The sequence below is a fragment of the Staurois parvus genome, unplaced genomic scaffold (assembly GCF_062004578.1).
Source record: "Staurois parvus isolate SC_StPar_1 unplaced genomic scaffold, SC_StPar_1.0 ptg001682l, whole genome shotgun sequence".
Lineage (NCBI taxonomy): Eukaryota > Metazoa > Chordata > Amphibia > Anura > Ranidae > Staurois > Staurois parvus.
In genome coordinates this window covers 157,223-170,770 of record NW_028319478.1, presented here as the reverse complement: position 1 = coordinate 170,770, position 13,548 = coordinate 157,223, and the positions used below count along the sequence as shown (strand labels likewise).

Sequence of the window (13,548 nt, the reverse complement as noted above, 5' to 3'; positions counted from 1 at the left end):
AAGCCTGCTTATGAAATAGGGATCCCCACCCCCTCCCCATTTCTAATTGCCCCATTCCCTTTTAATAGGAAACCCAGTAAAATATGTGATTGTTCAGAAACAAGGAAGACGATGAAGCAGCTTTCAAGGGCAAATTTTAACACTGAAATTGTAGCCAATTGAAGGAAGATTATTTTGTCATCCTGGATGGCCGCAGTTCACGGCCCAATACAGCCCCAGGGTCAGTTTGTACCAGTACTCCACGTCCACCGTCATGCACTTCTCGTAGACGGGCCCCTCCAGTTCCCGGTGGCTGGGGAAGATGGACTCGTGGTTGACGATGATGCTTTTGATGACCTCGTTGACGTGTGCTTGGCAGGACACAGGGTCTTGTCCATCTGGAATGGGCATCAGCGTTGGTCCGAAGCAGATGGCCAGATTGTACGGGTCCATCATATTCTCATCACTATACTGGGACAAGCTGGAACAGAACACAGAGCATCATCCTACTGGGCCATCAACAATAGGTATTACCATGAAGTCTCCTGCCTTACCTCTCAGGGATTGCTGTGTGTGCTGATATTCACTTGTATTCTATCCCTGCCAGTGCAGACATGTCATCCCTGTCTACTGCCTTACCGCTCAGGGATTGCTGTGTGTGCTGATATTCACTTGTATTCTATCCCTGTCAGTGCAGACATGTCATCCCTGTCTCCTGCCTTACCTCTCAGGGATTGCTGTGTGTGCTGATATTCACTTGTATACTCTCCCAGTCAGTGCAGACATGTCATCCCTGTCTCCTGCCTTACCTCTCAGGGATTGCTGTGTGTGCTGATATTCACTTGTATACTCTCCCAGTCAGTGCAGACATGTCATCCCTGTCTCCTGCCTTACCTCTCAGGGATTGCTGTGTGTGCTGATATTCACTTGTATTCTATCCCTGCCAGTGCAGACATGTCATTCCTGTCTACTGCCTTACCTCTCAGGGATTGCTGTGTGTGCTGATATTCACTTGTATTCTATCCCTGTCAGTGCAGACATGTCATCCCTGTCTGCTGCCTTACCGCTCAGGGATTGCTGTGTGTGCTGATATTCACTTGTATTCTCTCCCAGTCAGTGCAGACATGTCATCCCTGTCTCCTGCCTTACCTCTCAGGGATTGCTGTGTGTGCTGATATTCACTTGTATTCTATCCCTGCCAGTGCAGACATGTCATCCCTGTCTACTGTCTTACCTCTCAGGGATTGCTGTGTGTGCTGATATTCACTTTCATTCTTTCCCTGTCAGAGCAGACATGTCATCCCTGTCTACTGCCTTACCTCTCAGGGATTGCTGTGTGTGCTGATATTCACTTGTATTCTCTCCCTGTCAGAGCAGACATGTCATCCCTGTCTACTGCCTTACCTCTCAGGTATGTGTGTGCTGATGTTCACTTGTATTCTATCCCTGTCAGTGCAGACATGTCATCCCAGTCTACTGCTTAAGCTCAGGGTTGATAACGGACACTCTCTCTTGGCTACTGGGGGAATAAAAGCTTGTGTATTCCTGACTTTTGAGCTCTTTTTGTAATGTGACATTTTTTAATCTTTTTCAAACAGAATTGCAGAAGTTACTTGCGTTGATGCACTGCAGTGCCATTTGTTGTGAGCTGCAGTGACTTGAAAAGTCTGGTAATGTACTACCATGCCTTGCACTGTGCTAGCAAAAATGTAGCAGCTGTGATTTATTTGGTCCTTTGTGGTGGCAGAGATTCAGATTATTACAGAGCTTTTTTTTGGTCAAAAAATAGGTGCAGGAACTCCCTCCTTCTGAGTCACTTCTTGTCTCTGCTCCTTACCCACCTCTGAGCACTGTCACTTGGTTCCACCCCCTACCCACCTCTGAGCACCATCACTTGGTTCCATCCCCTACCCACCTCCAAGTACCGTCACTTGGTTCCACCCCATACCCACCTCTAAACACCATCACTTGGTTCCACCCACTACCCACCTCTGAGCACCATCATTTGGTTCCACCCCATACCCACCTCTGAGCACCGTCACTTGGTTCCACCCACTACCCACCTCTGAGCACCATCACTTGGTTCCATCCCCTACCCACCTCCAAGTACCGTCACTTGGTTCCACCCCATACCCACCTCTAAACACCATCACTTGGTTCCACCCACTACCCACCTCTGAGCACCATCACTTGGTTCCACCCCATACCCACCTCTGAGCACCGTCACTTGGTTCCACCCACGACCCACCTCTGAGCACCATCACTTGGTTCCATCCCCCACCCACCTCTGAGCACCGTCACTTGGTTCCACCCCCTACCTACCTCTGAGTACCTCATTTGGTTTCACCCCATACCCACCTCTGAGCACCGTCACTTGGTTCCACCCCCTACCCACCACCCAATACCTCTCCTTTTAGAGAATACAGAGCCAAGTATAATTTTTGTGGTGCTAAATATTTTGTATGGAATTTGTTAATAAGAAGAAAAGCAGAAAAATAGATCTCCCGCAGCCAGCAGCTAATAGACCCCCCAGCAACAATAGATTCCTCCAGCAACAATAGACCCCCAAAACAAAATAGAATTCCAATAACAATAGATCCCCCCAGCAGCTACAACAGATCTCCCAGCAACCAGCAACAACAGATGTTTCAGCAACAATAGCCAATAGACACCCTCCCTCAATAGTAGATCCCTTCCAGCAACAATTGACACCCATCAACAACATATCCCCCACCAGCAACAATAGATCACACAAAAATAGATCCCCTTCAGTGTCAATAGATCCCCCAGCAGCCAGCAACAGTATGATAGATCCTCCAGCACACCCCAGCACCACTTGCCATTACATACATTCAGTGCTGGAGGTGCCGGAACTACGTTCCCCCGCGTTCCTGCTGAAAAAAAGCCCTGATTACAGATGGCCATTTGTGACAGGTTCTCTCTAAATCTATATCTAACTCAGTGCTGCACAGCAAGGATGCCTTCAGTAACTAATACGTCCCAGCCTGGCAAGATGGACTGGAACCTGACGTTCCTCAAAGGCTATAAGGAATCACCCTGGGAAGAAGCATTTGATCGAACGTGCTATACATTGCCGCCACTAGATGGCAGACTAAACTGATCAATAACAGTCCTTCAATGGGCGCTTGCTAGCATCCCATAACAAATACCAACACACATAATCATACAGAATAAATTATTAACAGCTCCTAAATACATACATTATTCATCCTACGTGGGAGGCTTACAGCGACCTCAATCCATTAATGTGTCCTAATTATAATGTATAATACGTGTAGAATATCAGCATCGCCATTTAACCCCTTCCAGTCCGGACACTTTCACTCCCTTCCAGTCCGGACACTTTCCCCCCCTTCCAGTCCGGACACTTTCACCCCCTTCCAGTCCGGACACTTTCCCCCCTTCCAGTCCGGACACTTTCCCCCCTTCCAGTCCGGACACTTTCACCCCCTTCCAGTCCGGACACTTTCACCCCCTTCCAGTCCGGACACTTTCCCCCCTTCCAGTCCCGACACTTTCCCCCCCTTCCAGTCCCGACACTTTCCCCCCCTTCCAGTCCGGAAACTTTCCCCCCCTTCCAGTCCGGACACTTTCCCCCCCTTCCAGTCCGGACACTTTCCCCCCCTTCCAGTCCAGACACTTTCCCCTCCTTCCAGTCCGGACACTTTCCCCCCCCCTTCCAGTCCGGACACTTTCCCCCCCCTTCCAGTCCGGACACTTTCACCCCCTTCCAGTCCGGACACTTTCCCCCCTTCCAGTCCGGACACTTTCACCCCCTTCCAGTCCGGACACTTTCCCCCCTTCCAGTCCCGACACTTTCCCCCCCTTCCAGTCCCGACACTTTCCCCCCCTTCCAGTCCGGAAACTTTCCCCCCCTTCCAGTCCGGACACTTTCCCCCCCTTCCAGTCCGGACACTTTCCCCCCCTTCCAGTCCAGACACTTTCCCCTCCTTCCAGTCCGGACACTTTCCCCCCCCCTTCCAGTCCGGACACTTTCCCCCCCCTTCCAGTCCGGACACTTTCCCCCCCCTTCCAGTCCGGACACTTTCCCCCCCCTTCCAGTCCGGACACTTTCCCCCCCCTTCCAGTCCGGACACTTTCCCCCCCCCTTCCAGTCCGGACACTTTCCCCTCCTTCCAGTCTGGACACTTTCCCCCCCCCTTCCAGTCCGGACACTTTCCCCCCCCTTCCAGTCCGGACACTTTCCCCCCCCTTCCAGTCCGGACACTTTCCCCCCCCTTCCAGTCCGGACACTTTCCCCCCCCCTTCCAGTCCGGACACTTTCCCCCCCCCTTCCAGTCCGGACACTTTCCCCTCCTTCCAGTCTGGACACTTTCCCCCCCTTCCAGTCCGGACACTTTCCCCCCCTTCCAGTCTGGACACTTTCCCCTCCTTCCAGTCCGGACACTTTCCCCCCCTTCCAGTCCGGACACTTTCCCCTCCTTCCAGTACGGACACTTTCCCCCCCTTCCAGTATGGACACTTTCCCCCCTTTCCTGCCCCCAAGCCAATTTTCAGCTTTCAGCGCTGTCACACTTTGAATGACAATTGCGCAGTCATGCAACACTGTACCCATATGAATTTTTTTTGCATTTTTTTTAGACAGATAAAGCTTTATTTTGGTGGTATTTATTCACTCCTGGGATTTTTATTTTTTTTTGCTATATAAATGAAAAAGTCCAAAAATTTTGAAAAAAAGTGTTTTTCTAATACAGTTTTGCAAATAATCTTTCTTCATAAATCTCGGCCAAAATGTATTCAGTTATCTTTTTAGTAAAAAAAAAATAACCCAAATTAGTTTATAACCAAAAATTATAATTTTTTTACAAATTTTTGTTTACATTTTTATTTTATTTTTTTATATTATTATTTATGTGTGTTTTTTTTACATACGGTCACCCTAGCAGTACAGTGTCACCATGGTGACACTGTACTACTTGTGGGGGGTGATGAAGATTTTTTTTTTTTTACACTGATTGCTTTTACATCCATAAAGGCTATATAACCAATCATTTCTCCTTCTCTCTGGCTGCATTCCTGCAGCCACTGAGAAATACTGTGTGAGCTGTGATTGGTCACAGCTTGTCACATGGTACAAGGCTGTTGTGAATGGCCCTGTACCATGTGATCAGCCCTGTACCATGTGATCTCTGTGATCATTCACACATTTCACACGTAGTAAGAAATGATGTCAGAAGTGACATCTTGCTTACTACTATTCATGTGATCACATGATTGGGACCTCACACAGAGGTCCCGAACAGCGATCGGTGTTCCAATGTGTCCGGAGGACACAGCGGGTACTGGATCGCGGTGCCGAGCGCTCCCAGGGAGCGCGCACAATCCAAAATGGCAGGCGCCGTTTATGAAGGGCAACCCGCCCCTGCACTGCCACCTTCTGGCCGTTTATATACAGCGGCTGGACGGGAAGTGGTTAGGGGGCCGGTATGTTTTCCCAGATTTATATTTTATATTTAGTTTCAGGATCCTATATAAAAAAGGCCAAATAACTGAAATAATGATCTTCTCCTGGACAGACGCACAATAATCCCCCAACATACATCCCTGGGGGAGGCTCATTCAGCCCAACAAGGCTCAAGTGATGATTATGGAAAAAAGCTGAAATGTCACCGCACACTGTGAGCTGCTCACAATGTGCATTAGAAGCTGCAGCGAGTCAGATAGAGCTCCGCCTCATTTCCTGGCTGGAGGACGTCCATCATCAACTAGCCCTTTCCTCACCAGCCCGACTGTTCCTGGCCCCGTCCCTTTCATAGGATTTCAGTTCTGTCAATCATTCAGGCTCAGCATCACATGTGGCTGGCTTGCATGCAAATACAGCCCTCCTAGGAAAGCCCACCCATCAAAGCATTTTTATATTTGCATAACTCCTCCCAAGAGCCAGCCCATTGCTTGCATCAAGACCAAGGGCTCTTGGGGGGAGCTCTGTGATGTTTTTCAGGAAGCTATGGGCAGCCCCTCCCACCAACCGTGATCTGCCTGCACTGCATAGAAAAGCACAGGGGCCCAGTGATGACATCACTAGGTCTAAAGTAAAGTATGCAATGAATGTGTAAGGTTTTATTTAAAACATTGATGAGGAAGGAACCAGAGAAGGCCAATTAAACTTCAAAGCTTACTGGTTGAGGAAAGCGAATAGATATCTCATGACCACCAGGACAGCCCGGGGTAAAGTGATGAGGATCTGTCGGATGTGGTGAACCCTCTCTGCCGAATTCTCTATCTCTGGAATAAAAGAGAAAACATTCATTGATACAGAAAAATCGGGGGGCCAAGTTTGAGAACATTTGCTGCGCGGATGTCAGAAACAAGCTGAACAAAACTTCCCCATATTCTTCAACTAGATTAATCCCGGCGTCATCAGCGCCATCTAAAGGCCAAAATGCAGAATAGGCTTCTGCAATACCTAAAAGTGTTACTAAACCCCCAACAGTCCAATCAGTCTGTAGATGCAGGAAAGCGTGCTTGTTATACTCACTGTGGGACCGAAGGGGTTAACCCTCTGCATTGTGTAAAAAGGCTGTTTGATCCTGTCTTCTCCGTTCCTTTTTTTAAGTGACTACTTCTTATCTCCCAATAAGACAGACTGAACTGTAGGCATTTTGCTCATGATCAGTTTGGTGAGTATTGCTAGATTTTTTATTTTTTTTTGGGAAGGTGCATGTGATCAGCACAGGGCCAATTCGCACTAGTCAGACAGAGGTCAAGGGATCTGCATCCTCCTAAAGCATATAGAAAACGCCTCCTACAAACTTTAACCAGTGCTCAGCTGGACACTGATAGATCCTGTCTCTTCTGAACCTCACCTTCTTCTAGGGAACAGAGCCTTGGGGGCAAGCTGCACATGCTCAGTTTGATGGATACTGCTAGATAGGTTTTTTTTTTTTTCTTGGGAGAGTGCATGTGATCAGCACAGGGCCAATTAGCACTGTCCAGACAGAGGACAGGGGTTCTGTATCCTCCTAAAGCATATTGAAAACTCCTCCTACAAGCTTTAGCTAGTGCTAAGCTGAACACTGATAGAAGTCATAAGCCTGCTATATACTGCTGATGAGAAACGATATTTAGCAGTTTATATTTACTAAAATAGTTGCCATGTTCTGTGTACTGTGGGAGAGCGGGTATAGTGAATGCGGGGTCCGAGGAGAGCGGATATAGTGAATGCGGGGTCCGAGGAGAGCGGATATAGTGAATGCAGGGTCCGGGGAGAGCGGATATAGTGAATGCGGGGTCCGGGGAGAGCGGATATAGTGAATGCAGGGTCCGGGGAGAGCGGATATAGTGAATGCGGGGTCCGGGGAGAGCGGATATAGTGAATGCAGCGTCCGGGGAGACCGGATATAGTGAATGCAGGGTCCGGGGAGACCGGATATAGTGAATGCGGGGTCCGGGGAGAGCGGATATAGTGAATGCGGGGTCCGGGGAGAGCGGATATAGTGAATGCGGGGTCCGGGGAGAGCAGATATAGTGAATGCGGGGTCCGGGGAGAGCGGATATAGTGAATGCGGGGTCCGGGGAGAGCGGATATAGTGAATGCGGGGTCCGGGGAGAGCGGATATAGTGAATGCGGGGTCCGGGGAGAGCGGATATAGTGAATGCGGGGTCCGGGGAGAGCGGATATAGTGAATGCAAAGTCTGGGGAGAGCGGATATAGTGAATGCAGGGTCCGGGGAGAGGATGTAGTGAATGCAGAGTCTGGAGAGAGCGGATATAGTGAATGGAGGGTCCGTGGAGAGTGGATATAGTGAATGCAGGGTCCGGGGAGAGCGGATATAGTGAATGCAGGGTCCGGGGAGAGTGGATATAGTGAATGCAGGGTCCGAGGAGAGCGGATATAGTGAATGCAGGGTCCGGGGAGAGCAGATATAGTGAATGCAGGGTCCGGGGAGAGCAGATATAGTGAATGCGGGGTCCGGGGAGACCGGATATAGTGAATGCGGGGTCCGGAGTTTAGTAACACTTTAATGAGTATATATATACTGCATTTTGCCACTAGATGGAGCTGGTGATACAGGAATAAATCTAGTAGAAAAAATACGGGGACATTTTGTTCAGCTTGCATGAATGCTCATGCTTACAAATGTTTTATAAACAGGCCCCTTCGTCTCACAGCAGAATTCCTGTCTCTTCTGACTACAAGCTGATGTCATCCACCTCCTCCCCCCCTCCGTTCATCACAAACGTTACAAAATGCTTTAGATCTGCCAACAAGTACGTAATGCAAGGAGCTGCCTGATTGGATACAAACTGATCGGATAGATCCCTTAGGTCCTCATATTACAGTTTTGGGAAATCTAAAGTTGATTGTACAAAGATTGGATGGTTGGATTGTGACGGTGACCGTTATACAGGGCTGTCAGCCCTGAGGACTAATAAAAAGAGGACTCCAGACAACCGTAAAAAATGCAGTATTAGAGAATAGCGATAACGATTGTACTGCCCGCGGCTCCGCACAGAACGGATACTTACTAATAGTAGATATCAAGTCTTGAAATCTTTCCTTGGGAAAGAGCGGATTCTCCAGACCCCGGAAGTAGAGCTTCAGTACCCCGGCCACAGAGTTGATGTCCCTCTCGGTGTGGTCCTCCACCAGCGGGTCCTCTCCTGGGTGGACAATGAAATATTCCACCATAAACCCAATGACATCTCATACATTATTTATCTCATACAGTATTTATTTATATACTGAATCGCCACGTTAACAAACATATCTCTCTCTCTATATATATATAAAAAAAAAAAATTATATATTTATATATATATATAAATAAATAAATAAATATATATATATATATATATATATATATATATAAATATATATATTTATTTAAATATATCTAGAAGAGGTTTTTTTTTTTATTGCAATTAGTGTCAGTGTATAAATAGTCAATGAGTTTGTTAGCTCTCACGTGGATGCACTGATCAGGCTAGATACTGAGCCATGGGGAGCAGAAAAGAACTGGCAAAAGACCTGTGTAACAAGGTGATCGAACTTTATTAAGATGGAAAAAGATATAAAAAGATATCCAAAGCCTTGAATATGCCAGTCAGTACTGTTCAATCACTTATTAAAGTGGAGCTCCACCCAAAAAGGGGAAGTTCCGCTTTAAGGACTGCTCCCCATTACGAATGGGCACCTTTGGGAGGCGGGTACCCGAATTTGACAGGTACCCAAATTTGACAGGTACCCGCTCCCACTTTCGGTGGGAAGGTGTCCTCCCTCCCTGTAGTTTTTTGGGACACGTGACAGGTCCCAGAAGACTACAGGACCATTCATGAAGCGCAGAGCTACTCACGCATGCGCAGTGGGTACCCGGCTGTGAAGCCGCAAGCTATCACAGCCGGTTGCCCACACTGAAGATGCCAGCCCCCAGGAATACAGGATGGCCGGTGAAACGGGCTGTGGGGGACACACCACGGGACCAAGGGACAGGTAAGTGGCTGTTTTTTAAAAGTCAGCAGCTACAGTTTTTGTAGCTGCTGACTTTTATTTTTTGACTTTTATTTTTTGAGTGAGTGGAACTCCGCTTTAAGAAGTGGAAAATTCAAGGATCTCTTGATTCCAAGCCGAGGTCAGGTAGACAAAAAGATTGCAGCCATAACTGCCAGAAGAATTGTTCTGGATACAAAGAAAAACCCCCACAGGTGACTTCAGGATAAATGCAGGCTGCTCTTGAAAAAGACGGTGTGGTTGTTTCATGGAGCACAATACAACGATACTTGAACAAAAATGAGCTGCATGGTTGAGTTGCCTTAAAGAAGCTTTTACTGCTCCAAAGCCACAAAAAAGTTCAGTTACAATATGCCCGACAACACCTTGACACACCTCACAGCTTCTGGCACACTGTAATCTGGAGTGACAAGACCAAAATAGAGCTTTATGGTCAACAAGGCCTATAGCGACAAGAAAACTACCCCCACTGTGAAGCATGGTGGTGGCTCATTGGTGTCTTGGTGGCACGGGGAATCTTGTGAAAATTGATGTCAAGATTAATGCAGCATGTTATCAGAAAATACTGGCAGACAATTTGCCTTCTTCTGCAGGAAAGCTGCGCATGGGACGTTCTTGGACTTTCCAGCACAACAATGACCCCAAGCACAAGGCCAAGTTGACCCTCCAGTGGTTACAGCAGAAAAAGGTGAAGGTTCTGGAGGGGCCATCACAGTCTCCTGACCTTCATATCATCAAGCCGCTCTGGGGAGATCTCAAACATGCGGTTCATGCAAGACGACCAAAGACTTTGCATTCCCTGGAGGCATTTTGCCGAGACGAATGGGCAGCTCTACCACCGGCAAGAATTCAGGGGCCCCATAGACAACCATTATGGAAAACTGACCGCTGTCATTGATACTAAAGGGGGCAATACGTAGGATTAGGAACTAAGGGGATGCAAACATTTGAAGGGGGGGGGAGGCATTTCATTGGTTTACTTGTTGCCATGTTTTGTTTTATGATTGGTCCATTCTGGTATCACCTCCAGGTACAGAATAGGTCCCACAAGAAATAGAAGAAATGGGTTTTGCCGGCTCACTCGTGTGTTCTTTAAGAATGGTCCATACTCTATATTACCAATTCTCCGAGGGGGGGGGGGAGAAAACTTTTGAGCACAAATATATATATATTATACACACACACACACACACATATATATACACACTGTATATATTATGTAGTAGCAACCAAAAATCAAAAACACCACTGGATAATTGTTGTCCCTGGACTGCCAAGTGTTTGTAATGTGAGGGTGCAAGGGTGGAGCGTTCCTTTAAATCTCTGTAACTGTCACTCACCTCTTTCAAATGAATTCTTGATGTCATTGACTTCGACCTGAGATCCGGGGACTCGGAATATCCCCTGCTGCTGCAGACCTGTGAGAGAAAGCCAGGCGTCAGAGCAGTGACTGAAGGGCTGTGTTGCATTGGCCTGTGTGGCGGGGCCCATCATTCGCACCAAAGGGGGTTTGCATGTCATACAAGTCTATGGGAATGACTCACTTAGAGCTCAATGGACTATGAACCATCCCAACAGCGTCTTAACCACTTCACTACCACAGCAATTTTTTGCTAAAAAATCGCGTCCCATTGATGTCAATGCAAAAATGCCACCCATTGACTTCAATGCAAAATTGTGTCGTATTGACTGCAATGCAAAATCATTTTGCTGATAGAAGAAAATGTGATGATAATGATGATTGACTTCACAGCAAAAATCGCGCCCCATTGACTTCAATGCAAAATCATGTCCCATTGACTTCCTTGCTAAATTTTTGTCCCATTGACGTCAATGAAAAATTGTGTCCCATTGACCTATTAACTTCAATGCAAAATCGCTTCCACTGACCTCAATGCAAAATCGCGTCCCATTGACGTCAATGCAAAAATGCCACCCATTGACTTCAATGCAAAATTGTGTCCCATCAACTGCAATGCAAAATCATTTTGCTGATAGAAAAAAGAAAATGTGATGATAATGATGATTGACTTCACTGCAAAAATTGTGTCCCATTGACTTCAATGCAAAATCACGTCCCATTGACTTCCTTGCAAGTTCATTTTATTTCATTTTATTTTCTGTCCATTTTTGTGTTACTTTCAACAAACCTTACTTTACATTACTGGATTGCATTTTTTAAATTCATATTAATTAAATTCATGATATTGATGAAAAAAATCGAATGTAATACAATTATATATAAAAAATATGTTAAAGTGGATTTAAAATTCTCAGGTCTGGGAAACTGCCATATACAAAGCTGCTCAGGGGCCCGGGAAATGTGTTCCGTCTGTGCAGCAGCCGTACTCACCATACAAGTTAATGTATCGGATGCAGCTTTCAACCACCAGAGGAATCGCCTGACCGGAATCCTGCAAAAGGTTAGAAAATCTGAGTCAAATATTCTTAGATCCCTGTGGATCACCGCTCCTATGGCTGCATTAAAGCTGAACTCCGGGCAAACAAACTAACAGTGACATATGCTTCCCAATCACCACAAAGGATATAAATCCACTTTGTGCGCACCAAATGCCTTTGCAAAGTCAGATATTACCTGACAAGGACATTATTACTGTGATGTACATAGCCTGTGCAGACAGCCCATGCCTACTATAAAAAACCTACAGGAGGGGGCGGAGACCAGACCAGTCACCCTGCACAAGGAGAGCAGAGCTGTGGGAGGGACCCAACAGGCTCCGCCTACTATAAGAAAACTACAGGAGGGGGCAGAGACAAGACCAGTCACCCTGCACATGGAGAGAGCAGATCTGTGGGAGGGGCCTACCAGTTCCACCCACTGCAGGATGCATGCAGAAAATGACAGGAACCCAACAGGCTCTGCCTACTATAAAAACCTACAGGAGGGGATGGAGACCAGACCAGTCACCCTGCACAGGGAGAAAGAGCAGAGCCATAGGAGGGGCCCAGCAGGCTCCACCTGCTGCATTCTGCCTGCAGAGAACTACAGGAGGGGGCGGACTCAAGACCAGTCACCCTGCACAAGGAAAGAGAGCAGCAGTGAGCGGTCTTTATTCCAGGAAGTCTCACACTGGATTACTGCACAGATCTGGAAGAAATCCACAAGGCTCACTGAGATTCAAGTAATATTTGCATATCCTGGAGTTCAGCTTTAATGCCCCTGTCAGTTTATGGTTTGCTGCCTGTGTACTGGGGAAATATTCCTTCACTGCCGCTCCCAGAGATCTAACAGAAAATTAGAGGAAATCTCCCAAATCGAGGGGAAATCCCCTCTTTGAAAAATGTCCCTGGATCAGGTGACCTCATTGGAGGATTTCCCCTCACCTTCCAGGGATTTCCCTCCACTCTCTATATTGGTGACAGTGGTCCACAGTACAATAGGGAGTGAATCTATCCACATGGGACACAGACAGCAATACAAACCGGACAGAGGGTCTATCTCCCCTACCACGTTTAAAAAATGGGCGGGGCAGTGACACAAAATCTGAAAATCAAAATCCAAAAATAAAAAAGGAAATGTGTGGGGGCAGTGACACAGTCTGAAAATCAAAATCCAAAAATTCAAAAGATATGGCTAGAGCAGTGACCCATTCTGAAAATCAGAATCCAAAAAGTCAAAAAAGAAGTTGGCGGGGCAGTGACACAAACTGAAAATAAGAATCCAAAAAATGTTTTTAAACAACGGGAATCTAAAAAGTAAAAAAAAAGAAATGGGTGGGGCAGTGACAGAATCTGAAAGTAAGAATCCAAAAAATAAAAAAAATGGGAATCTAAAATGTAAAAAAAGAAATGGGCGGGGCAGTGACAGTTCGAAAATCAGAATCCAAAAAGCAAAAAAAGAAATGGGCGGGGCAGTGACACAATCTTAAAATAAGAATCCCAATTTTTTTTAAAAAAATGTGAATCTAAAATGTAAAATAAGAAATGGGTGGGGCAATGAGTTTGAAAATCAGAATCCAAAAAGCAAAAAAATAAATGGGTGGGGCAGTGACACAGTTCGAAAATCAGAATCCAAAAAGCAAAAAAAAAAAAAGAAATTGGTGGGGCAGCGACAC

At 46.6% G+C, this 13,548-nt stretch overlaps 1 protein-coding gene across 4 annotated transcripts in view; it reads right to left on the bottom strand.

The window, feature by feature from the left end:
* SRGAP3 (SLIT-ROBO Rho GTPase activating protein 3) overlaps positions 1 to 13,548 on the bottom strand; it is a 187,390-nt gene that overhangs the window by 39,243 nt on the left and 134,599 nt on the right. For all 4 annotated transcript variants that reach the window (XM_089663412.1, XM_089663415.1, XM_089663414.1 and 1 more), the window contains exons 13-17: positions 11,826 to 11,886; positions 10,813 to 10,890; positions 8,491 to 8,625; positions 6,141 to 6,246; positions 233 to 460 (exon numbers count right to left, since the gene is read on the bottom strand). In XM_089663412.1, coding sequence (XP_089519538.1) covers positions 233 to 460; positions 6,141 to 6,246; positions 8,491 to 8,625; positions 10,813 to 10,890; positions 11,826 to 11,886 — 608 coding nt within the window. The remainder of the gene's footprint in view (positions 1 to 232; positions 461 to 6,140; positions 6,247 to 8,490; positions 8,626 to 10,812; positions 10,891 to 11,825; positions 11,887 to 13,548) is intronic.